The sequence below is a fragment of the Tenrec ecaudatus genome, chromosome 2 (genome assembly GCF_050624435.1).
Source record: "Tenrec ecaudatus isolate mTenEca1 chromosome 2, mTenEca1.hap1, whole genome shotgun sequence".
Taxonomy (NCBI): domain Eukaryota; kingdom Metazoa; phylum Chordata; class Mammalia; order Afrosoricida; family Tenrecidae; genus Tenrec; species Tenrec ecaudatus.
The window spans coordinates 147,443,869-147,469,121 of record NC_134531.1 but is presented as its reverse complement, the minus strand read 5'-3'; the positions used below and the strand labels follow the sequence as shown (position 1 = coordinate 147,469,121).

At 43.6% G+C, this 25,253-nt stretch overlaps 1 protein-coding gene across 8 annotated transcripts in view; it reads right to left on the bottom strand.

The window, feature by feature from the left end:
- Window positions 1-7,602: 7,602 nt before the first annotated feature.
- Window positions 7,603-25,253, bottom strand: part of LOC142439374 (protocadherin alpha-C2) — a 255,834-nt gene continuing 238,183 nt past the window's right edge. For 2 of the 8 annotated variants that reach the window (XM_075541690.1, XM_075541691.1), the window contains exon 4: window positions 7,605-10,341. In XM_075541690.1, the coding sequence (XP_075397805.1) occupies window positions 10,031-10,341 (311 nt within the window). In that variant the 3' untranslated portion in view covers window positions 7,605-10,030. Of the gene's footprint in view, window positions 10,342-25,253 lie in introns of all 8 variants that reach the window. The other 6 variants (XM_075541687.1, XM_075541685.1, XM_075541689.1 and 3 more) reach the window with 6 other exon arrangements.

Here is a 25,253-nt window from a genome sequence, read left to right as displayed (position 1 = left end):
TAATTTAAAATCACTCTAAATGTTTAATTTTAGTTTCATGTAAATAACGTGACCAGAACCATAAATTCACAGAGTACTAAAAATGACTATGTGTTCAGATAGAGGATGTAATTATCATAGAGAGCAGCCATATAATTCACGAGTCTTCAAAATTTGCTCTTTGAATATGCCCAGACCAGATTTACAAAGTACAGGAACTTATTTCTAGTAGCAAAAATCTGGAAATGTCCCAAATGTCCATTAAAAGAAAGGAACTTTTAAAAATTTATGATCTGGCCCATATATGAAATTTATATAGAAATTGAACAAATTGTTTAGAGCTAAAGAAATCTCAATGTTAATCTAATAAGGAGCCCTCCACATGCATAAAATCTTTTGTTCAACAGTGCTTTGCCACTGACTAAAATATGTTTAAATAACTAAAGTGTTACTATTAATAGAATTACCTTAACCCCATAAGGGTGATTTATGATTGTGGTATTGGTGAAAAAATATTGAAAGTACCATGCATGGACTGCTAAGAGGACAAATCGATCTGTCTTGGAAGAAGTATGACCAGAGTATTCCTTCGAGGCAAGGATGGCGAGACTTTGTCTTACACACTTTGGACATTTTGTCAAGAGAACCCAGTCCCTGGAGAAGGATACCCTGCTTGGTGTGATAGTTAGATGATTTCATGTCAACTTGAAGGTGGATGAACATGTAGCAGTGAATCCAACCTGTCAAACAGGTGACAGTCTGATGATGCTTCCTTGGGCCTTCTTATAAGCAAGGACCCTAGGAATCTCCCTCTCTCTCAGCCCCCTTTGCCTTCTGTTTTCTGGGATTCTGTCACTCACTCTGAGAGCTGCCAGTACATGTTTCCACAACCCTTGGATCCACAAAACTTTGCATCCACTGGCCTGTGATCTGCTTGCATTCTGCATCATTGCATGTGACTTCATGAGTCTGAAGAGAGACTTATGGACGTGTGTCAGACTTACAGACTTGATTTGGACTGGGCCGGGATGCCTTCTTCACCTATAACTACTTCTTGATATAAAGTTCTTCCTTATATATAGATGAACATCAATGAATTTGTTTCTCCAGACAACCTTGTTGGGAGCCGATAGCCATTAAGACCCTGGCCTCAGACACGTAGCAGAAACTTGGTCACTTTCTAACAGCAAGGCTTTGTTTCCTGCCCAACTTCACCCCCACATTCCAAGCTAATGTAGCATGGGCAGTTCCGATAACTGACCTTGTTGCCATTAGTCAAAGTACTGAGCACCCATTGAACTGCAGATATACCATATTAGGAACATCGTGATAAATTCACCCGGTAAGCCTTGATTTGCATGCGGACGTCACCACAGACGTCTTTGAGTACTGTTGCGCACCCTTTGTACCTTATTGGGAACATGTGGCTGATTGGTTGTTGTACAGTGTGCAGTTGTTACACAGTGTGCTTCATTGGAATATGTGCCTCCTACTTCCTTCTCTGTTGTGAATATATACCCAGAGTTTTGGCAAAATTAAGGAGCTTGATCAGCACTTGTCTTGCCCCATGTCTCTCTTTCTTTTTCCCATCCAGGTTCGTTGCCCCTCCGGGTCACCGTGTGAGGGTCTCGCTGGATGAGACCCTAACACAACCTGACTTCATACACATGGTACAGTGGAAGGGCAGGAAAAGGAGGAAGGCCATTGACAAGATGGATTGACGCAGTGGCTGCAACAATGGGCTCAACAATTGTGAGGATGCTACAGGTCTGGGAAATGTTTTGTCTTATTGTGCATAGTGTGCGCATAGTGTCACTGTGGGTTGGAACTGACCCAATGGCATCTAACAACAACAAAATGACAACGATGTCTGTAAAAATGAACCAGGGATTTATAACAACCATAGTTATAGGAATGGATTTTGAGCTTTCACTTGACTGTGGTCCTACTGTAGGAACAATGTGTTCCCATGTTGTGGTCCGGCCACGTATTCACCATCACGAGGAAATCACCGAAAACACGGGTGCCATTGCAAATGGCGGTGAAGAAATCAGATGGTATCTGGCTTTCAGGAAAAAAATGTCTGCTGTCTTAAAAGCTTGTCTCAAAATAGGAAGCCAACTAACTGTAGATTCAGCTAAGTCCATATGGAAGAAGCATATCAGTCTGTGTGATCCAAGGATTATAAATGAGATCCAAGCCTGGAGGAGAACACAGTCCCAGTGTCTAAATTCTAAAAGCCCCAGTTTTCAGAAAGCATGGATAATCGTGGAAGCACAAACTTCATTTTCAGGGTCCCTACGTGGATTGAGTCCCCATTGAAACCCCAATGCACAATGCTAACAATTCTAATACCAAAGAGCACTATACAGTGAATTTTTAGCAGCTGTGCTTAGTACATAGCTGCACTGTAACAACTTGTCATTTGATCCCCCTCTCTACTCAATGTGAATTTATTATAAAATTTTAATATTCTCTGCTTTTTCTTAGATGCAGTCCTTTCTTTGTTTTGCATGGTCACTGTCACTGGGTTGTTTGTTGTTTGCCCTTGTTTTGTATGCTTATCTAACTAGGGAAACTGGGAGGAGAGTATATATGATGGTAGCTGGATTAATGATTGCCTGGGGGCACAGAAGGGATGGCTGTGGGAAATGGAGAATCAACATCAATGGGTACGAGAAGGCAGAAAAAATTCCAAAGCTGATTGTGGCGATGAATGCACAACCCTTCTTGATTTGATTGAAACATTGAATTGCAATGGCATGTTAATTACAGGTCAATAAAATTTAAAATAAGCAAAGAAGAAGAGGAGAGAATGCAGTAGGGGGGTGGGGCGAGAAGAAGAAAAATGTCAAGGTAATTAGCATACAATTATCTTGGCTTTGTTTTAAAAACTAAACAATTTAATCTCTATCTATGTGCATGTATTTACTTATGTATGCATAAAGAAAATGTGGAGAAATGCACACAAAATTATCAGCACTAGGTACCTGTTGTGGAATGCAGGTTGTTCCCCATATTGTATGATGGGCCTAGGATGCTGCTTGGTAGCCCATGGTGAGTGACTGTACACTTGGAGGTCAGCTGCTTAGAGGTTATCTCCCTGAGGGCATCAGCCATCTAGAGCAATCAGACTCTATAGTCTGTCCCACACTAAGGAGGGCCCACTCCCTGCTGATCAGGAAAGTGGATTGTTTCCCTGAAGGAGAGCGGAGACAAGGTCAAGCCCACTCAAGGACGACCAAGGTTAGAATGCCACCTTGAATCTAGGGTCCGCCCATCTTGTCCCATGTGCATCCCTAGTGCCCCCCCTTCCTACGGCGTGTGCACGCCTAGCTCGACCCCCTCCTATTTGCATGTATGCCTATTTGTACAGTCCCTTCCTGTTACGTATGTGGTTCCCTGTAATCAGGAGGGCTTGCATGTCCCCGAAATGTATGTAATCCGTGATTACAAATACATTCTCTCTCTCTGGGTGGACCTCATTGCTGAGGTCATGGCTCTCCGGGAGGTGAGCATGCTACCATGAGATGTATCTGACTCCTCTATTTCTCTCTCTCCCCTATCTTTTATGATTCTACTATGTTCTCTCTATATTTTAGCCGTACAATTGTGCCTACAGACCCTTGGTAGTTAGAGGCTGGTTTACTCTGACAACCTGTGTTAGGCAGAATTGAAATAAGGTAATAGAGAGATGAGTGCTTTTTCTTTATATGCTTCCATGTTCTTTGATTTATCAAAAAGTATGACTTACTATTTTAATAAAACACAACATCATTTAAAATTAAGCAAAGTTAGGTTAATGAAACTAAAGCTTAAAAAATAAAAGCTGCTTACTCAATCTTCCCCTTTGTTTGTGAAGCAGGGTGGCCACGGAGACTCCATTGCGTTGACTGCTGAATGACCTGCCTCCCTCCCCTTCCAATCTCGGAAAGTCCCGTTAGTGATTGATTTTAGAATGCTCTCTTATGCTCCCAGGATCAGAACTTTGTAATTAACAATGCTGTTCCTTTTAATATTGTAACCAGGATATTACTATTCTTATTTTATCAACCAGGATGTTATAATCAATCCTCTACCCCATAATGCTTGTTAGGTAGCTTAGCCTAGGGAATTGGGAAGTCCATTTACGCATGCCCAGGAGAGCCAGCAAAAGACAAAAGCTGGATTTTCCCGCCGGTGGGCTTGGATCGGCGTTACACCTGGAGCAGCCCACCTGGGCCGGGTGATTGCAATTCAGCCAATGGGATCGACCTGGGGTCGTTCACCACACCTCCCCCAGGAACCCTTAAAAGGCAGGGACCTGAAGGGAGAGGGGCTCTTGGTCTCTTGGTCTTGTCTTGCTTGGGTGGTCTGGTCGTCTTCGTGGGAGGGGAGAGATCCTTGCGTGACCTGGGGCAGTCTCTGCCAGGCCGCATAGTCAAAGGAATCCTATGGGTGCCGCGTAAAACCTGATGCTTCTTTGAACTTTCATTAAATTCACCTGGATCACGAGCCCGGCTTCGGCGTGAAATCTTTCTCGCGTGGAGCCAAGGACCGAGGCTGAGATTTAGGCCAGAGAGAGAAACCTAACATGCTCACTAACTCTAAAGAATGTTAACATTAATTTTGCTTTGTACTTTTGTCATATGCCTACTTAAGTCCCTGATAAATGAGTTTTTGCTTTTAGAAACTCACTGAAATGTCCACTCCGGACTGCTATCGAAAGAATCACCTCTAGATTCTTGCAGTCGGTTATAATTGAACAAAGAAGGTTCTTCTAAATTTTAAGACATCAGAGTGCCTTTCATGTATCTGAATCCACAACACTTGTTTGGTTTTGATTTTAGCTCTGCCCTAAGACCAGTCACTAGCTGAGTGGTTATCTGAATTGTTTATGTTATCTTTGCAAATTGATGCTCTCCAAGTCACATGATAAGTCAGTAATCTACCAAATTGTTAAATCTAATAAATTACTAACTTTTTGTTCTGTACTCTCTAATCACCCTCATTTCTTATGCAAACTAAATTCCTTATTATAGAGATAAAACTACCAGTATCCAATGCACAATTCAAAGACAAACGCAGAATTTTTTTAAAGGCAAAATTAAGCTTGTGAAATTTCGTGTTTTAGCAGCATTTCCCTATAAATCAATCCCAGGAAAAACAAGCTGGAATCAACAAACATTTTGCCTAATTGGTTATACTCCTGGGTAGCTCAGACCATCTGAAGCACTCAACCACTACCCAGAAAGCTTGGTGACTTGAATCCATCCAGAGGCACTTCAGAGGAAACACCTAGCTACCTGCTTCCCCCAAATTCAAGCCATTGAAAATCCTACATGGCCAAATGCTACTTGGTTACACCTGGTGTTGCTGTGAGTTGGAATCATCTCCAGGTTTGGGTATAACAATAGTGTTGTGGGAAACAGAAAGATTTCTCCCAAGTTGTCTCTCCTAAATATATGCCAAACTTAGCTGCTTGCTACACATGGTAGATGACTATACACTTGGAGGTCAACAGAAGTATGTCAAGGGTTATTCTTCCTAAGGGTTATCAGCCATCCAGAGCAAGTAGACACCATTGTTTATCCCAGAATAAGTAGGGCCCACTTCCTTCTGTTAAGGATAGTAGATTGTTTCCCTGAAGGAGAACTTGGGGAGGTCAAGCCCACTCAAGGGTGTCCAAGGTTAGACCAGCATAGAGTCTAGGGTTCGCCCTTCTTATCACATGTATACCCTTAGCCCCTCCCCTTATCATGTACACCCCTAGCTCATCCCTTTCCTGTGACCCCTATGCCCATTGTATCTCCCCTCCTATTGCTTGTATTGACTATTGTACAGCCCCTTCCTGTGACGTGCGTGCTTACCTGTAATCACCCTCCCCCAAAAGATAGATAAGCCTTGGTTAGCAATTAATGTCTCTCTCGACTCTTCCCATCCTCTCTTCCCCAGTCCTCTCTCCCCTGTTCCTTTCCCTTTGTATTCCTTCCCCTCCCCCTCTCTCTTTCCCTCTGGTCTCTCATCTCCATGTGGACCCCCAAGTGAGGCTGAAGTGAGCATACTACCATGAAATGTGTCTGACTCAATTATTTCAATCTCTCTTCGATCTCTCATGCTCTCTATGACTTTATTATAATCTTCATATATCAGAAGTGATTTCTCAGGTTACCAGTTATGTGCCCGCTAGTAAAGAGCCAAGCTGAATCGGTGAAAATAATGGGGTCATCTTCTGAACAAGAAGAGGAAGCACATGAAATGGCAAATAAACCGTTAAGGAGAGTCCAATTGCCACTTCTTGGGAAACTTCTGGGATCTTCAAGAGGTAGGGAGTAAGCAAGGGAAAGTCAGAAGGCATTGTTACTAGGGCTCCAGTTCATATAGTCATAGATTTAGTCTAAACAGAACATGTTTCAACATGTCTCGGTGATCCGTGGATGGCTGAGCCCTCTCAATAATATCCTGTCCTTAGTCTCATTAGAGTGCGTGAAAATAAAGGTCCAATCTAAATTGTGGCTTCTGGGGAGATCTGCTGGGCTAGTTAAATTCAGGGCAGAGAGGTCAATTCAGAAGGCTATGGTGACCAGTTGAGGGGACCCTCAAGCGGTCATCTTGATAGATTTTTTAGAAGGACACAGAGAGATCATGGGGCACGATTGTGAAAATGGACACTTGCATTGGTGAGAAAAAAGGGCATAAAAGTTGTTGGAGGAATTTTTTTTCCCCTATCATGTCAATGCACCTGCTCATTCTTCAAGGGTAGCAAGGGTTGTCCTCGGAGAAAATTTATCCTGTACCCTGAAGTAATTATTAGTGGTGCTGCCTTTCTATCTAAAAAGTGGACTATCCTTGATATGATTGAAGGATTAAACTATTGAATTGTAAACTATGTGCCAATAAAACTGTTGGGGAAAGAAGTTGATTGGACAACAAATAATAAGGTCGCTCTATCTCAAGTTTTCCCACCATCACACTCTTGGTATGTGAGGCTGCAAAACTCTATTGTGTGAAGTTCCCTGCTTATTACAGGGTGTTGAGCAGCACTCCTGGCCTTTACCCATTTGATGCCAAGAGTACCCAGCCCTCGTTGCCTAAGTTGACATAATAAAAATGCCCTACAGCGTGCCAGTGTATTCTGGGGGAATTGCCCTTGGTTGATAGCCACAGCATCTAAAGTTTATGTTCATAAAAATTTACCTACAGAAGGAAAGTGTAAATTATGTTACCAAACATGTACTATGAGCGGAAACCAATTTAGTACAGTATAGGCTAGGATATACCCTATACTCAATCAAAGTTAATTGAAGGGACATTATTTTCCAATTGTAAAAAGGTGCAAAAGCTAAGCAACGAATGGACAAGATAACTGGTGTAGCTCTAGTGATAAAAATTGTTTTGTTGCCATTCTTTTTAGAGAAAAATGAGATTTTGTACTGGAAATAGTGACCCAGCAACCTCTTGGCTGCCCATTCTAAGAAAATTGTGGGGTTTGATTTTTGACTTCATTGTTTCGCCTTAGTAAATGAACTTACAGGTCAGGTGATATGCCAGAGTGAAATGTAAGTTTAATAGTGCAGCAACTTTCTTTAAGAATAGTAGCTAATGATAATCAATGTTCTCTTTTTCCCTACTCTTGTACTTAGAAATGACCACCATTTCTTTCATACCACCATTTTTCATTTATTAGCAATAACAGAGGAAATACCAATAGCACCAATGAAAAATGAATCCACATGACGTGTTTTATCCTTACAGCTGTAATAACTAGTAACTAACATGGATTGGAAAGCACTTTGCAAAAGTAAGAAGTGCTGTACAGGTACATTATAATTATCATCATTAATAAATTAGCCCGATTCTCCTAGTATGAAAAGGCACGTAAGGTCAGATACATGGGCTTCAGTGGGGCAAAATGGTTACATCCTACAATGTAGCAATGGTTTACCTGTGTTGGCAACACCTTTTACCCCATGCGATCCTGCAGAGCTGAAGTTACACACCCTTCAAAATATGGGAGAATGAAGCTAAAGTAGACAAAACGTTTGTTTTCTTTTTAAAGATTTAATGCTTTTTTTGGGTAACAAACCCCTACCTCTAATGCTAACTTTTAAATAGATAATTGATCAAACGTCTAAGTTTTACATTTTAACAAAATGTAAAGGTCTTATTTAAGGTGAGAGCAAATTTTATTTTTCTCTATGATCAGATATTCCAGATATCGTTAGAATTTCAAAGCATTCTGTGACTTCAAAGAGGTCAGATTGGTCAATTTTGTGCTTGCACACCTCAGAGGATATCCTTAATATTCACTCCAGAATTGTTACTAGAAAAAACAGCTTTATCCATTCTCTTGCCAGCAGGAGTTTTGGCAAGAGATGGCTCTTGGCTGACCATAAATAAAATTCCTTGAATCACCAGTAGCTTGATTTAAGAAAGAAATTTTACTGTGTCTCATACACAAAAGCTGATTAACAATGGTTGAAAACAACTCTACTCCACTTTTTCACAGGTGTACAAAAAGAAAGATAATGGAATTACATTCAACAATAAAGCTTAAAGTTCACGCTAGGTAATAGTTGCATTAACCTTCACATACACAAGCACGGAGCAAGTCTGTTTCAGGAGGCTTATAATAGCATACAGCATACATATGGGAGACTGAGTTCAGGTAACATCATAGGTGTTAGTAAGATCAGCAATTCAGGGTGTTAAGGAAAAGGAAAGCAAGGAGAAGGTATAGGCTAGTACACCAGACAAACCACAGTCAGAGGATTGAAAACTCTGCTCACTGTATGTACGAGAAAACAATGTTTTTCTTCCATTTCTGGGTCTTGAAATAGTTGGTTGGAGAAGGCTGTGTATTCAAAGTGCACATAATTGTTTCTTAGAAAAGAGAGAGGGAGAGAGAGAAATCCTTTTATTTAGTAATTAAGACATGCAAGAGGCAGCCCCAGAGTGACCTGAAAGAGTAAAGCTGTGATTGGCAGGTGGCCGGCATAATACAGATGTTTCAGGCAATTCTCTTAACGCACTTCTGTAGCAGCAATGATCGTTTAAATGGCTGTAGACTGACTTCTCTTTTGAGGGAAGTTTAGGGGAATTGTAGTCATCATATTTCTCTTTAACGTTTTATAGCTATAGATTTTTCTCTTTAATAAATCTATCAAACAACAAACAGCATAAAGTGAGGTGCTGGGTTTTTTTTTCTTTTGATTTTGCATATGTGTTGTTGAAAAAGGATCTGGCCCTTTCATAAACATTGTGTGCAAAATAATTTTTAATAAAGTGAGCACAAGGACATATATAGGAAACATATCGGATCTGCTTCTGTTCCCCTGATTCCCACCACCACCACCCCCGGCCCCCCACCAAACACTGGATTGCATCCAGAATGCAAGGTTTAAGATGACACCAGGCCCACAGACTCTAAGCACTCCTAAGGCCTTGTCAGTCGGGGCAGCTTTGTCTGTTCTAGGGGAGCCACCACCTTGGTAATTTTAAGGTTTAAAAAGTCTGGTCCCCTTTAATTTTGCAATTCCCCTTCAAACTGAAGTTCCCACTGCTTCTTTGCCTTTGTTCCCCAGCCCTTCTTGCACCAACTAGTTAAATCTGGCCCATGCCAGCTGATCCATACCTGGCGCTCATAACCCCAGTGGCCACACATACCCAGTGGCCACAAACACCCAAGCTGCTCAATCTCAAAACCTTTCAGCCTGCCCTGTAAGTGTCATCAAGACAGGATCCCAGGAGCACAGGGCAGAGAGTCCAACCTCTCACTGGCAGGGCTGGGAAGCCTCTCCTTTGCGGCGGAGGAGAAAGGAAACTTGGGTCTGCTTTTTAGGTTCTGAAAACAAGCCAGAGTGGAGAGAAAAGAGTTAACACCAGACTTAGTAAAGCTTTCAAGACAAAATCTGTTCAATGCGATCTAGACAGACATAGGGAACGGTCGGCAGATTTCTGAGGTCTACAGGAGAGGGCTCATGTGGACGGAAGGGAATAGGGACTTGCTACATGGGAGAGTTTTGCCGCTATTACAAAAACTGGCTACGTGGCTTGTTTCCGTCAGGTGACCTCACTGGTCACTGTTGTCAGTCGTGCTGTTCCCTTTCTCCTTTTTCTCCTGGGTCTTGTTGCCCTTCTTCTTCTTCTTCTTTTTCTTGGTCTCTTCCTTTTTGCCGAAGGTTATGAAGTCACTTTTGTCAATTTGGCTGTTGGCAGGCTCCTGCCGGATGGAGATGATTGCAGGAGATCCGGGGATAATGAATTTGTCTGGCAACTCACCGGGGCCAGATTGCTTGGGGTTGCCAGGTCCGTATTTAAAGGTCCAGCTGTTGCTGTTGACACCAGCCCCCACTGGAGGGGACACCTCTCCTGCCTCTGGTTCTGAAAGAAAAAACATCACAAGTCAGTAAGAGAGCAGTAGCCCGGCGCCCTCCATACCACACTCCTGCACGAAGGAGAGGCTCACAGAGACTCCGCCCTAGAAATCACGGTCATTCTGCTGGTTACGGGCAAGGCCAGGTTTGGCAGCACGCAAGAGGGCAACTTTCTCACCAGAGGGCCAAGGAATCGAATTTTCTTCCATAGTTTGATTGCTATAACACACACATATGACACACCTCCACAGTGAAGTAGCTGTTAAAAAGGGTTGTATGTACACCGTCACCATCAGTTCTAGTGCTCCCCCCTCTGCCGTTCATTGTGCGTGCCCCAATTCCCCTAGCGTCCCCCTATCTAAACCACCACATCAGCTATGGTCTCTGCAGCCACTCCTCCCGTGCTTCAGAAACAATAAAAAAACAAACGTGCAATGAAGCAGGGAAAAAATAATATAAAGGTAAAAATGAAAAGGAGTAAGAAAGAAAAGCCCACTGGCAATATTTTAAAAAGCCAGAGAAGAAATCTCTTTCGTGGAACAAGCGAGAAATATTGAAGCCCAGAACAAATTCAGGTAGGGTCAAGAGGGAGATCAACTGACCAGGCATCCTGTGATACCGTGGAATCTAATTTTCTCGCATCCCATTGTGTTTGCTCTTTGTGAAGATTTTTCTGAAGATACTGTGTGTGTGTGTGGTGACCTCGCCTGGGAATGTAACAGGAGCTGCCACACAGCATCAAAGCGAAATACACCACGCGTCGACTGTGAGTTAGAGACAACGTGGGTCAAATGTGTATTTTGATTCCTACCCTGTACAAAACAAGATAAATTGCTTACATACCACCCTGGCCCGTCTCCCCGGGTTCTTTGTCAGTTTCCTTTGCAGGTTCCCCTCACCTGTGTTGGGGGGCATTGGGTTTGGCCCTAGATCTTTTTCTCTCCTTTCTCTTCACACTCTCCTTTTGGGATCTCAGTCACGTCCACGGGTTTAAACGTTATCGAAATAGGCTGATGAGACCCACATTGACATAATTCTGTTATAAATTTTTAAAAATTTATTTACATAATCCTTAAAGCTCATTTCAATCTTAAGCATCGAGTGACTTATTCGAGGTGGCATGAGCATCTCCAGCTTAAGGAATGTGAAACCAAACGCCTGGTTCCTCTCATCTGTTCTGCTCTGAGCCCTTCCAGGTACAGTAAACAACACGCCGTTCACCCCAGTGCTCCAGCCAGAACCTTTGGAGCCGCTCCTCATTTCTCTTTATTATTCCTTCTCTGTGTACTATTGTGGTCCTTACGTTGTCTGTTCCCGATCGGAGACTTAAGAGTGAAGGGGTGAAATCTAGCCTGTCAAACAGGTGGCAGTATGAAGACCTCATTTGGTGGCGCTAAGGAGATAAATAGCTCACTGGAAGCGGGACACATGCTCACTCCCTGCAAGACATTCCTGTTGAGAAGATGCATGGAGCTAGGCTAGAACCCTGGAGTTGAAGGAGCCACATGGGGACCCCTGCCAGTGCTGAGATGCTTCCGCTGCCACTGGATCCACAAGACTTTCCACCCACTGGTCTGTGATCTACCTGCATTAGACATCATTGCATGTGTTTGTGAGTCTAAAGAGAACTTTATAGATTGGTATCGGACATATGGGCTAATATTGGACTTATGGACTTGATCTGGACTGGGCTGGGATGTTTTCTCAATGTTCAATTGCTCTTGTATGTAAACCTCTTTCTTATACACATATGTGTGCCCATGGATTTGTTTCTCTAGTCCACCCAGTCTAACACAATAATATAACACCAAAACCTGTCATTTTTTATTTTGCCCCTTCTGTCTATTTTTGCTGTCACAAGCCTTTGTCAGGACACCGTTATCTCTCTATTTCACTTTTGGCCAACTCTAATATTCCACACAGATGCCAAAGTAGTCTTCAGTCCTTAAAATCCCACAAACAAACAATAAAATCCTCTTAAAATAGAGATCAGACTAAGATTACTCTCCTGTTTAACTTGAAGAAAAAGACACACACACACAAACTCGTTAACATGGTACAGGCAGTCCCCAAATTATGACGTCCAATTTACACACAACCCATAGTAATGACCCAACCCACATAAAATCTATTACATTAAATTTTCGAGTTAGCTATACTGGTTCATCATAATGAATGGGAGCTAATTTGCAAGTAGCATAAAATATTATGATTATTATGGCATTACTACGCTAATTATGTTTCAGTGTATCTGGAAGTTTTTTCCACGTTTTTGTGCATACAAAGGTATACTATATGCCACACACTAACACAAATATTTGAGTAGCTTATATTCATTAGGAATCATACCTAACATTATGGTTTGCATACAAGTTTGACTTAAAGGCAGGAACAGGTCTTACTCATAATCTGAGGACTGCCCGTATCACATAAGGCCTGTACACGGCCCTTTAATGTTCTCAGATTTCCTTCTCTCCCGTCTCACCTACCACTCACACTACTCTAATCACACTGGCCTTCTTTCATTCCCAAAGAGGCCTCCTGAGGGCATTTTTGCTCCAAAATCTTTGCAAATGCCCTTTACCTACAATGATCTCCCCCTTAGTGTTGAAATTATTCCTCATTCTTTAAGTCAATTCTTACATGAAACATTTTCAGAGAAGAAACGATGCCCACCAGAGCCCAGTAGCTCACTTCCTGTTCTCCCAAGCCCACTCAACAACCTGTATTGCTGTACGAGGCAGAAACGTATCTGTTTCATTCACCAGTGTATACCATTATCTAGCATAATTCCTGGGCCATACAGGTATTTAATAGGTATTTTCTGCCCTGTCTGATGTCTCCCTTCACCCACTTTTCTGCTGTCCGTCCCCCAGGGAGGCAGTCACATGTAGATCCTTGTAATCGGTTCCCTCTTTCCAACCCACTCTCCCTCTACCCTCCCAGTATCGCCACTCACACCCCTGGTCCTGGAGGGAGATGAAAAAATAATAATTTATAAATTATCAAGGGCTCATGGGGGAGTGGGGGGAGGGAGGGGGGGAAATGAGAACCTGATGCCGGGGGCTTAAGTGGAGAGTAAATGTTTTGAGAATGATGAGGGGAGTGAATGTACAGATGTGCTTTACACAGTTGGCGTATGTATGGATTGTGATAAGAGTTGCATGAGCCCCTAATAAAATGATTTTAAAAAGTATTTTCTGAATGAATGAGTGACAAAGCAGACTGGCATGAGGGGAGGTGTGGGAGAGGCACCCGCGAGTAGACCAGAAGCCCTCCTTATTGCTGGCACTTGTAGAGGCCCCAAAGAAAATACGAGAATGCCCAAAAAGTCCAGCCCCCGCACAACGGACAGGCTCAATAACGTGGAGCAAAAGGGCACTGGTTGTGCTGTTGGTTTCACATTGGGCTGCTCACTGCAAAGTTGGTGGTTCAAACCCACCAGCCACTCCTGGGGAGACGGATGGGGTTATTGGCTCCCTTAAAGATGTACAGGCTCAGTCATCCTATATAGAGTGGCTAGTATTGGAATGGACTCAATGGCAGTGGGCTTGGTTTGGTTTCCAGATGGAGAAGCTTTGGAGCTAGGAAGGCAGGATAATGATATTCCAAATCTATTCCGAGCACTAAAGTCAAAGGCACTAAGAAGAGAGAGTAAAATAGTTTCTTTTCTCCCTCAAGCTGTTTCCACAAGTCATGCTTTTCTTGGGCAGAATTGACATCATAACATTTTGGAGATGGGTCAACAGATTTTTTTTCCTCTCAGACAAAGACACATTTCCTTTAGCTATCTAAAATAATCAAATCTGTGATAGAGCTCTGCCAGAATCTGCCTGTTTATCTTTCAAATGCAGGCCATGACCCTGAGAGACAGACAAAAGAGAAACGTATCCAAAAGCCTCTGAGTGGCTCCTGGGAGCACTGGGCTTCACCCCACAGTCCTTGAGTGGCTCTCACAGAATCCGGATGGAATTTTTCCAGTCTAGCCAGGACTCTGCATGAGACTTAAGAACTGCCATCAGTAGATGCAGAGCTCCGAGGAGACACCCCAGCTAAAGGACATTCTGTTACCTTGCTTCTGCCTGACTCGGCCTGAACTCCAACCACAGAGATGCACACATTTAGGTGCATCCTCTCCATGGCTAGTTTCTGCAAAGCAGAGCCAAGTCTGGATCCTTTAATCTCTCTTAGACTGTTGTGCCCTATCTTCTCTGGCTGTAAGCAAATATCACTCAGGGCTCAGAAGCATCTGAACTGTGACTCATTCAAGTGAATCGATAGCTTAAAAACCTGCCAAACATTTGCTGACCTCCTAATCTCTATCTCTTGGCCAAGAGCACTAAGACCTCTGACTCGCTATGCTTATAAAATGCTGCCACTTCCAGGGCAGAGCCAAGAGCTAGTCCCTCCATGGAGGAGGATGAGAAAGGAAGGCGCTGTGTCTGCTGCTTAGTCCCAGCCCTGAGTCCGTTTCAGCAAACTGATAAGGCAAGAATACGCTTCTTCTTTCAGTGCTGCCTCTTTCCCTCCTTCTGGAACCTCCTATAAGTTCCATCCCCTCCATTATAAGTGACTTCCTTGCTACCAAGACCCAAAATGAATGGACCTATCAGCCTACAAAGATATTTCAGACATACATCATGCAGGTGTGGTCTGAATCTCTAGGTAGATTCCATTACTGACATTCAGATGATAACCCAAACAAATGTTTAAATGATTAAATTACTTGGTTATGAGATGAAAGATTAGCTTGCAGCAAGTCCCTGGCTATCTACTTCCAAAAACTCAGCCACTGAAAACCCTACGGGCATTGTTGTACTCTGACTCACGTGGGGTTGCCAAGAGTTGGAACTGACACAATAGCAACTGCTTGTGATTAAAAGGAGAGTAAGTGGCTGTAAGTTTTTGCATTTTTATCCTGATTGGCTAGTTTTTCCAAAATGGTAGAACTATATTTCAAATTCAGGACAACATGCATTTGCAAATAGAGAGAGAGAGAGAGAGAGAGAGAGAGAGAGAGAGAGAGAGAGAGAGAGAGAGAGAGAGAGAGAGAGAGAGAGAGAGAGAGAGAGAGAGATTTTCAACCCTCTAAATAGTTGATGATTCAAGTAATTCTTTAATGCCTCTACCTTTGCCTATGCACTGCCCCTGGGTCCTTTGGACAAAATTCCCGTTTGTTTTCGTTCAGATTCAGTTCTGGCTGTCTGAGTTCATGGAGTTTAGCCTCAGCCACTAGGGCTGATTGGGTTAGATGCTCTGCCAGTGAAGGTTTCAAGGCCCACTTGAAATTACTCTGGACAACCGTCCAAAGCAGGATGGGGGAGAGGAAGTGAAATGGATCAGATTTGAGTGTGTGTGTGTGGGGGGGGAGGGTTCTGATTTACTTGTCCTGTAAAAACCAAGTCCTGTGGACAAAGGATAGGAATTTCAGGAAAGCTCATGGAGGGGCAAGGCCTGGAGAGTGCCGGCGAAACCAAACCCGCTGCCATCAAGTTCATTTCAACTCAAATAGACCCTGTAGGGCAAAGCAGAGGTTATAAAGGTTTACAGAAACAAAGCTTCCTCCTACGGAGCAGCTGGTGGGTTTAACTGCTGACTTGGGGGTGAACAGCCTAATTTGTTAGCCACTAAGCCACCAGGGCTCCTGTGGGATGATGGAGTGCATTTCTTTCTTTTCTTTTTTAATCATTTCATCGGGGGCTCATACAACTGTTCTTTCTTTTCCGCCCTTCACCTTGATTTGTTCTCCCTCAGGTCTAGAGATTGACCCTGCTCTATCACGGAACAGTGTGTAGGCAATTTACATAATGTTTCAGAGCCTCGATATCCGCATCCTTCCTTCATTACAGGGGAATGACCTTTCCATTCCACGGGCCCTTTTTACATGCTTGGCACTGGGCTAAGCAGGTCTGAATGCAGTGCGATTTTAGTTCTCATGTGAGCCGTATGGAATAACATGTCTGGTGCTTTCTAGGTTTGTTGTTTTTGAGATCTCATGCCTACTAACCTGGCTGGAGCCCGAGACTCACACGCAGGCAGTCTAACTGCGAATGAAAGTCCTTGGAAAACTACAGCTTTATTCCAATGTAGCCATCTTTATCGGTATTATCTATTTTGTTGCTATTTGGGCGACACCCAGAAGCAGTCAGAATCTCTCAGCTGAAGTCGGCTGAAAGGAGTGGGGGTGGGGTGGGAAGAGGAGGTGCCCGCGTGGGCCATGTGCTTGGGCAAATCAGGCCGCACAGTCTCCAGGTTCCAGCCCCTCCCCTTCGCTCCCCATTCAATCCTTTGTTACCAACGCGAGGCCTTCAGCGCTGAGGTTAATAAAGAGCTTCCAGAAAACCCATCATTTTGATTAAAGCCGGGGACTATCTTGCCAGACAGCACTCCGGAGGCTGCCTACCGCCCACTCGGCTAGGTCAGAGCAGCCAGCCAAAGCTTTTAAATGATTACAGCCGTTTCCGGCCCCGCAGACTGCGCCCGAGACTGCGGGTTCTCTGGCTCAGGACTGCTGCTGCTTCCTCTAGCTGCCCTGGGAGGGGTCGCTCATGGAAGGCTCTGCAGATTCTGCGCTTTCAAGAGCACGACCAAGGCTTTCTAGGCAGGGCCACCACCGCCCCTGCCCTCACTTCCTTGTCTCTTCAGCCTGGTTTTGTTGTAATTTCTCGTCTTGGTGGGGTGGGGGTGGTGTGTGTGTGTGTGTGTGTGTCTGTGGGTTTATGGATGGCCTGGACAAGTTCGTCTCCTCCCCCACATTCAGCCCTGGATGAATAGGACACTACTAATCTGAGTACTAATTACGGCCCACAGAAAATGCTGTCTGAAACCCAAACCCTGTCCAGGATCAGCGTGAAGGGAAGCAGTGAACACCACCTGGCCAGCATTTCCTTGATGCGTGGTCCTTCAACTGACAGCAAAAATGAATTTTCCATGAAAATAAAAGAATGTAAAAATAAAGTGTGTTCCTCTGTAAAACCTCAGGCTCCGTCATCAGAACACTGAGGCTTATCACTAACATCCCCAAGGTAATAATGCGACGCTAAACAAAGTATGTAACATCTCGAAACGTCAATTTTCAACTTTAAAGGGGATAATACTGGTATCCACCGCACAGGACTGCCATAGGATAAATGTGATTGTCCTCACATAGCATGTAGCGTACTGAGCCAGGCACAAGGTCAGAACTTGTTAAATGAAGGCAAGAGAAGCAGAAGATTCCTTCAATTGTTAAAAAAGATTAATTAATTGCCTATTATGAGTCACATGGTGGACTAAGCATTTTGCTCTTTTCTCTTTTCATTTAAAGAACGACTTTGGAGTTGGGGAGGAACTTGCTTTAGAAGCTGTGCATCTGAATCCCTGGGGTAGTTGGGAGGGAGGGAGGGAGAGTGTGTGTGTGTGTGTGTAAGGCTTGGTGAAGGAGAAGCGAATCTGATACTATCCTCCTGTGTGTGTGTGTGTGTGTGTGTGTGTGTGTGTGTGAGGCTTGGTGAAGGGGAAGCGAATCCGATACTATCCTCCAGTGTGTGTGTGTGTGTAAGGCTTGGTGAAGGGGAAGCGAATCTGATACTATCTTCCAGTGTGTGTGTGTGTGTGTGTGTGTGTGTGTGTAAGGCTTGGTGAAGGGGAAGCGAATCTGATACTATCCTCCAGTGTGTGTGTGTGTGTGTGTGTGTGTGTGTGTGTGTGTGTGTGTGTGTGTAAGGCTTGGTGAAGGGGAGGCGCATCTGACACTATCCTCCAGAGCCTGCCAGAGCTGCTGCTAATCCTGGGTGTATCGCCCACAGTGGATAGGATGAGTTGACCTAGAGGGTTTTGTGACAGTTTTGTGCTTCAGGCCACAGCTGGGCTAATTTTCAGTAATCTTGGAACGGAAGAGATAAATACTCTTGGCATATTTTTAAAGCCACAGCTCTTGCTTTGTGCTCAAAATAACTCTGCCATTTCTAGGTTAAAAGTATAAAGATATCATGTGCTGCGAACCCAGATTCAAAAATTGGCATGGATGGATGGTCTCAATCCCTCTCCACAATCAGCTGCAAAAATCACACGGATCCTCCAGCCCAGTAGAGCTTAGTGCATGGTTTTCTCTCCGAGATCCAGGTTGCTAAGGTTCCCCCAGGGTCTAGGGAAGACAATTTCCCTTTATAGCCTCTTCTCACAATGCCTCCTGCCTCCGCCAGCTGCTGTGCCCCAGGGGCAATTCAGTGCTCAAAATGCAGCTTCTGGGGTCACAGAGACCTGAGTTGGAATCCGAGCTTTTCTCCTCCTTTAAGTGCAACCTTGTGCAAATAATTCAGCCTCTCATCCCAGCTTCAACTCTTACATATGTTAAAAGAATAGATAATAATGCCCATCTAATGGGATTGTGAGCATTAAAGAGACAATGCTCGTAAATCACATGGATCAATGTCTGGCATGCACAAAACCTGAAGTAAGAGATAGGTATTATTTTATGCGGGATTCCTCTAAGGAACCTGGTTCCTATTACCAACCTATTGCTGGGTGCGGTGCTTCCAGGAACTGTCATTTCCAGGGACCTTCCTCCCAGCAGGTTCTCCCAGCCCTTCCCCCAGGGATAATTAAGGACTCCCAGCTGTGAAGCTTGCCAGTGGCGAAGTGGTTACTAGGCAAGGAGCCATTCTCCAGAGGCCGGAAAAGAACACCGTGAAAGAAAGAGGTTTAGATGTGGTTAAAAAAGAAAAAAGTGTACTGGATTAGATTTCAGGAGCTTTAGGTTGACACCTCAAATCCACCATTCTGCTTCCTACTACTTTCTACACTTTGGGTCATACTGGGTAGTTTCTTCATATGTAAAATGGATATCATTACATACAATGGAGTACTATGCATCTCTAAAAAGCAGTGATGAACGTATGAAGCACATCGCCGCATGGGAAGAACTGGAGGAAATCATGCTAAGCGAAGTAAGTCAGGAACAAAAGGACAAGTACAATATGAGTCCGCTGAGGTAAGCTTTAAAAAAAAAAAACATGCAAAAGGGGCATAGGGGAAAAGTATACAAACATTCCTGGGGTGAGGACCAGGTAATATGGCAGGGACCACCAGATCAAATACAGGGATACACATGGTAGACAACTAAAAAGAGGTGGGGAACCGTAAAAAAAGTAACAATAATAAAAAAGAAATGGGTAGCAGGGGCACAGGGCACTAACCCACCGGAAAGGAGGGTATTGTTTACATCTCCACAGGGAAAGAGGGACCAGACTTCAACCCAGTGCCCCAAGGTGTGAATGCAACATTCCAGCATGGAGTAGGGAAGCAGTGGAGAGCTCTAGGGGCTGGCCCTAATCCCAACTACTAAATGGACACCTGCCCCTCCCCCCAGAAGAATTCAGATAATAATACCCATTTAATGGGAATGCAGAATGAATCTGCAGCTCCAGGAGAGGGACTTATCTGATCGGAGCACATGGGAGCAGATGAAGGGGGAGGAGGAGAGAATGGAGCACATCCTGGCCCACCAGGCCTTGAGGATCATGATCCCAATTAGAGCAGCCAGTCCACAGAGAGGAGGACCACATGGCCAGCCCCACTATGAGACATGACACCCCTCACAGACCCATAGACCTACAGGGGACAACACCGGAGACACAGTGTGGGAATTGCACACAATCTGATCCCGCCATACCGAGGCAAAACATTAAGGGGGTGCAACAGAACAGCAAGGAGATGGAGCGGCGAGTCCCCAGGGAATACTGAAGGTGGACTTTGGGGCCAGGGCGCGGTGCCCCAACAGACTGGACTGGAAAACACTCCTAAAGGTCAACAAACTATCCCTGAGCTAACTACAAGCTTTTCTTGTTTTGTTTTTCTTTTCATCATTGGTTTGTTATTTTGTTGTATATTGTTACTTGGTTTTGATCTGTCTTGTTTTTGTGCATGTTATTATCTCCACATGTCTGTCTAAATAAGATAGGCTGGATGAACAATCTGGAGTAGAAAACAACGGGACCAACAGTTCTGGGGGGGCATGTGAGAGGGGAAAGGGGCGGGCAGGAAGTGATGTTAACAAATCCAGGGACAAGGGAACAAAAAGTGATCCAAATTGGTGGTGAGGAGGGTATGGAAGGCCTGGTAGGGCATGATCAAGGGTAATGTAACCAAGAGGAATTGCTGAAACCCTGGAGGGGACTGAGCATGATAGTGGGACAGGAGGAAGGTCAAGAGAAATAGAGGAAAGAGCTGGGAGGCAAAGGGCATTTATAGAAGTCTAGATAATTACATATACATATGCAAATATATGTATGAGGATGTGGGAAATGGATCTATGTGAATATATTTATAGGTTTAGTAGAAGGACATTGGGTCTCCACTCAAGTACTCCCTCAATGCAAGAATACTTTCTTCTATTAAATTGGCATTCTATGATGCTCACCTTCCCCCAACACAACCACTGAAGACAAAGCGGGTGAATAAGCAAATGTGGTGAAGAAAGCTGATGGTGCCCAGCTATCAAAAGGTATAGCGTCTAGGATCTTAAAAACTTGAAGGTAAACAACCAGCCATCTAGCTCAGAGGCAACAAAGCCCACATGGAAGAAACACAGCAGCCTGTGTGATCACGAGGTGCTGAAGGGATCAGTTATCAGGCATCAAAGAACAAAAAAATTCATATCATTGTGTGCTCACCTCCCTGATACGACCGCTAAAGACAAGTGGGTGCATAAGCAAATGTGGCGAAGAAAGTTGATGGTGCCCGGCTATCAAAAGATATAGCACCTGAGGTCTTAAAGGCTTGAGGGTAAACAAGCGGCCATCTAACTCAGAAGCAACGAAGTCCACATGGAACAAGCACACCAGCGTGTGCAATCATGAGGTGTCAAAGGGATCGGGTAACAGGCATCATCAGAACAAAAAAATTTTACCATAGTGAATGGGGTGGCGGGGCAGGAGTGTGGAGTGGAAACCCAAAGCTCATTTGTAGGCCACTGGAGATGCCCTGGCAGAGGGGTCTCGGGGAGGAGATGAGCCAGACAGGGTGCGATGTAGCAATGATGAAAAATACAACTTTCCTCTAGTTCCTAAATGCTTCCTCCCCCTCCCACCCACTCCCACTATCATGATCCAAATTCTCCCTTGCAAGTCTGGCTAGACCAGAGAATGTACAATGGTGCAGATAGGAACTGGAAATACAGGGAATCCAGGGCAGATGATCTCTTCAGGACCAGTGGAGTGAATGGCGATACTGGGAGCGTAGAGTGAGGGAGGGTTGGAAAGGGGGAACCGATTACAAGGATCTACATATAATCTCCTCCCTGGGGGATGGACAACAGGAAAGTGGGTGAAGGGAGACATCAGACAGGGCATGACATGACAAAATAATAATTTATAAATTATCAAGGGTTCATGAGGGAGTGGGGAGCGGGAGGAAGGGGAAAATGAGGACCTGATGCTAGGGGCTGAATTGGAGAGCAAATGTTTAGAGAATGATGAGGGCATGAAAGTACAAATGTGCTTTACACAATTGGTGTATGTATGGATTGTGATAACAGTTGTATGAGCCAATAATAATAATAATAATAATAATAATTTTTAAAAAGACAAAATAAAATAGATATCATGGCTACCTTCCAGGAATATTGTGATTCATTCAACATAATTTATTATTCATTGTTTATGAGAAACTAGACATTGTGCAAGTAATTAAGGATATTGTTGTTGCTAGGTGCCATCAGTGGGTTCCAACTCACAGTGGCCCTATGTATCACACAACTCACTCACAGTGGCCCTATGGACCACACAACCAACTCACAGTGGTCCTATGGACCACACAACCACTCACAGTGGCCCTATGGACCACACAACCAACTCACAGTGGCCCTGTGGCCCACACAACCACTCACAGTGGCCCTGTGGACCACACAACCACTCACAGTGGTCTTATGTACCACACAACCAACTCACTGGCCCTGTGGACCACACAACTACTCACAGTGGCCCTATGGACCACACAACAAAGGAAACACTGCTCCATCCTTTGCAATCCTCACAAGTCTTGTGTTGCAGCCCCTTTGAAGTTCAACCACTATGTCAATCCATCTTGTCCAGGGCTTTCCTCTCTTTTGCTACCTCTTCAACTTTGCCAGCATAATGCCCTTCTCTAGGGTCTGGTCTCTCCTGATAACATGCCCAAAGTACACGAGACACAGTTTCACCATCTTTGCCACTAAGAAGCATTCTGGCTTTGCTTCTTTGAAGACAGATAGCTCCCCCCGCCCCCCTCCCCTTGCCAGTCCCTGGTATTTTCCAGAGTCTTCACTAACACCATAGTTCAAATGTATCGATTTTTCCTCAGCCTTCCTTATTCAGTATGCAACTTTCACTGGCATATGAGGCGATTTAAAATGCCCTGGTTGGAGCATGGGCACCTTTCTCCTCAATGTAATATCCTTGATTTCCAACCTTCTATTTTTTCAAAAATTTTATTATATTTTTTCTAACACTCTAAAAAGGTCTTGTGCAGCAGATTTACCCAATACAATGGGTCTTTGGAGTTGATCCACTATCAAGACCTTTGGACGCACTGATTGTGGATCCTAGCAAGAAAACTCCTTGACAACTTCAATCTTTTCTCTAATTATCATGATGTTGCCTATTGGGCCAGTTGTGAGGATTTTGGTTTTCTTTACATTGAGTTGTAATCCATGCTGAAGGCTTCAATCCTTGATTTTCATCAGCAAGTGCTTCAAGTCCTCCTCATTTTCAGCAAGCAGAGTTGTGTCACCTGCATATTAAAGGTTGTTAAGAAGCCTTCCTTCAATCCTGATGCCAGATTCTTTTTCATGTAATGCAGCTCCTCTGATTATTTGCTCAGCACACAGATTGTGTTAGTATGATGAAAGGATATAACCATGTTCCACATCTTTCCTGATTCTAAACCACGCAGCATTCCCTTGTTCTGTTTGTACAACTGCCTTCATCCATGTACATGCTCTGCATGAACACAGGTGTTCCGGAATTCCCATTCTTCTCAAGGATATCCATGGTTTATGAGATCCACACAACTGAATGCCTTTACACAGTCAATGGAATACAAACATCTTTCTATTATTCTCTGCTTTCCGTCAAGATCCACCTGACATCTGCAATGATGTCTCTTGTTCTACATCCTCTTCTGAATCTGGCCTGAGCCCCTGGCAACTCCCTCTCAATGTGCTGCTGCAACCATTGTTGGATGGTCTTTAGCAATATTTGACTTACACGGGGTATCAATGATGTTGTTGTGCAATATATGGGTCCTATGGGGTCACATTTCTTTCAGTCAGTTGGCCAAGTAGTTGTCTTCCAAATTCCTGACATACACAAGTGAGTACTTCATCAGTTTGTTGAAACATTTCCATTGGTATTTCATCAATTCCTGGAGCCTTGTTTTGGTCTAATGCTTTCAGTGCAGCTTCAACGTCTTCTTTCAGTACTACTGGTTCTCTTGAAATGCTAGAATATAGACTAGTTCTTTTTGCTACAGTGACCATGTATTCTTTCCATCTCCTTTTCATGCATCATTGAATATTTTGCCCACAGACTCTTTCAAGATTGCAACTCGAGGCTTGAATTTCTTCTTGAGTTCTTTCAGTTTCAAATAGGCTAGCTTGTTCTTCCTCTTTTGTTTTCTTACTCTACATTTCATTATAATATTTGGCTTTGACTTTTAATATTTTCTGTTCAGCTCTTTGACTGCATCATTTCTTCCATATGCTTTAGCTACGCTAGTTTCAGAGTTTATTCTGACATCCACTTAGATCTTTGCTTTCTGGCCTATGTAATGTCCTCTTTTGCTTTCTTCATGAATTGTGTTCATGATGTCACCCCACAGCTCATCACGCCTCCTGCCATTAATGTCCAATGTGTCAAATCTGTTGTTGAGATGGTTTTTGAAAGTCGGGTGGGATATACTCAAGGTTGTATTTTGGCTGTCATGGACTTGCTTTCATTTTCTTCAAGTTCAACTTGAATTTACAGATGAGCATTTGATTGTCTGTTACCCCGTCAGCTCAAGCCTGGTTTTGGCTGCTGACATTGAACTTTCCCATTGTCTCTTTCCACAGTGTAGTCAATTTGATTTCCATGTATTCCATCTGGAGAAGTAGTCGTTTGTGCTGTTGGGGGGGAAAAAGCATTTGCTATGAACAAGTCATTGCTCTTGGAAAATTCTCTAGCTTCACTATCACCAAGACCATATTTTCAAATTCTGTTTCTTCCCCTTTGTTCCAACTTTTGCATCCCAAATGCCAATAATCATCAATGGATCTTGATTGTATTTTTGATCAGTTTCAGACTGAAGATTTATAGAATCCTTCAATTTCTTCATCATTGGCTTTAGAAATTGGTGCATAAATTTGAATAGCAGTTGTGTTGACTGGATTTCTGTGTATGCGGACAGACATTTTGCTATCACAGATCTTGAAATGTCTTGATGAACGCAGTGCTGTTCCTCTTGAGTGTGTCATTTCAGACACAGCAGTCCGCATGATTTTCCCATTCAAAATGGCCAGTACCAGTCCACTTCAGCTCTCTAATGTCTAGACTATCAATCTTTATGCATTCCATTTCCTTTTAAACTTCAAACTTTCCTAGATTCGTATTTCATGTATTCCAAGTTCTAATTATTAGTTGATGCTTGCAATTATTTCTTCTCATTTTGAGTAATGCCCCATCAGCAAATGAAGATCCCAAAGTTTTTACACCTGAACGGTTTATGACATTTGCATCATTCTGGTCCACTCTGCTTTGAGAAGGCAGCTCTTCGTCAGTCATTCGGAGTGCCTTCCAACACGATTAGCTCATTTTCTGGCACTCTTTTTGACAATGTTCTGATCCTCTCCACAGGGTTTTCAGTGGTGAATTCCTCTGAAATGAACAGCCTTTTCTTTCTTCATAGTTGGTTCTCAGTCTGTAA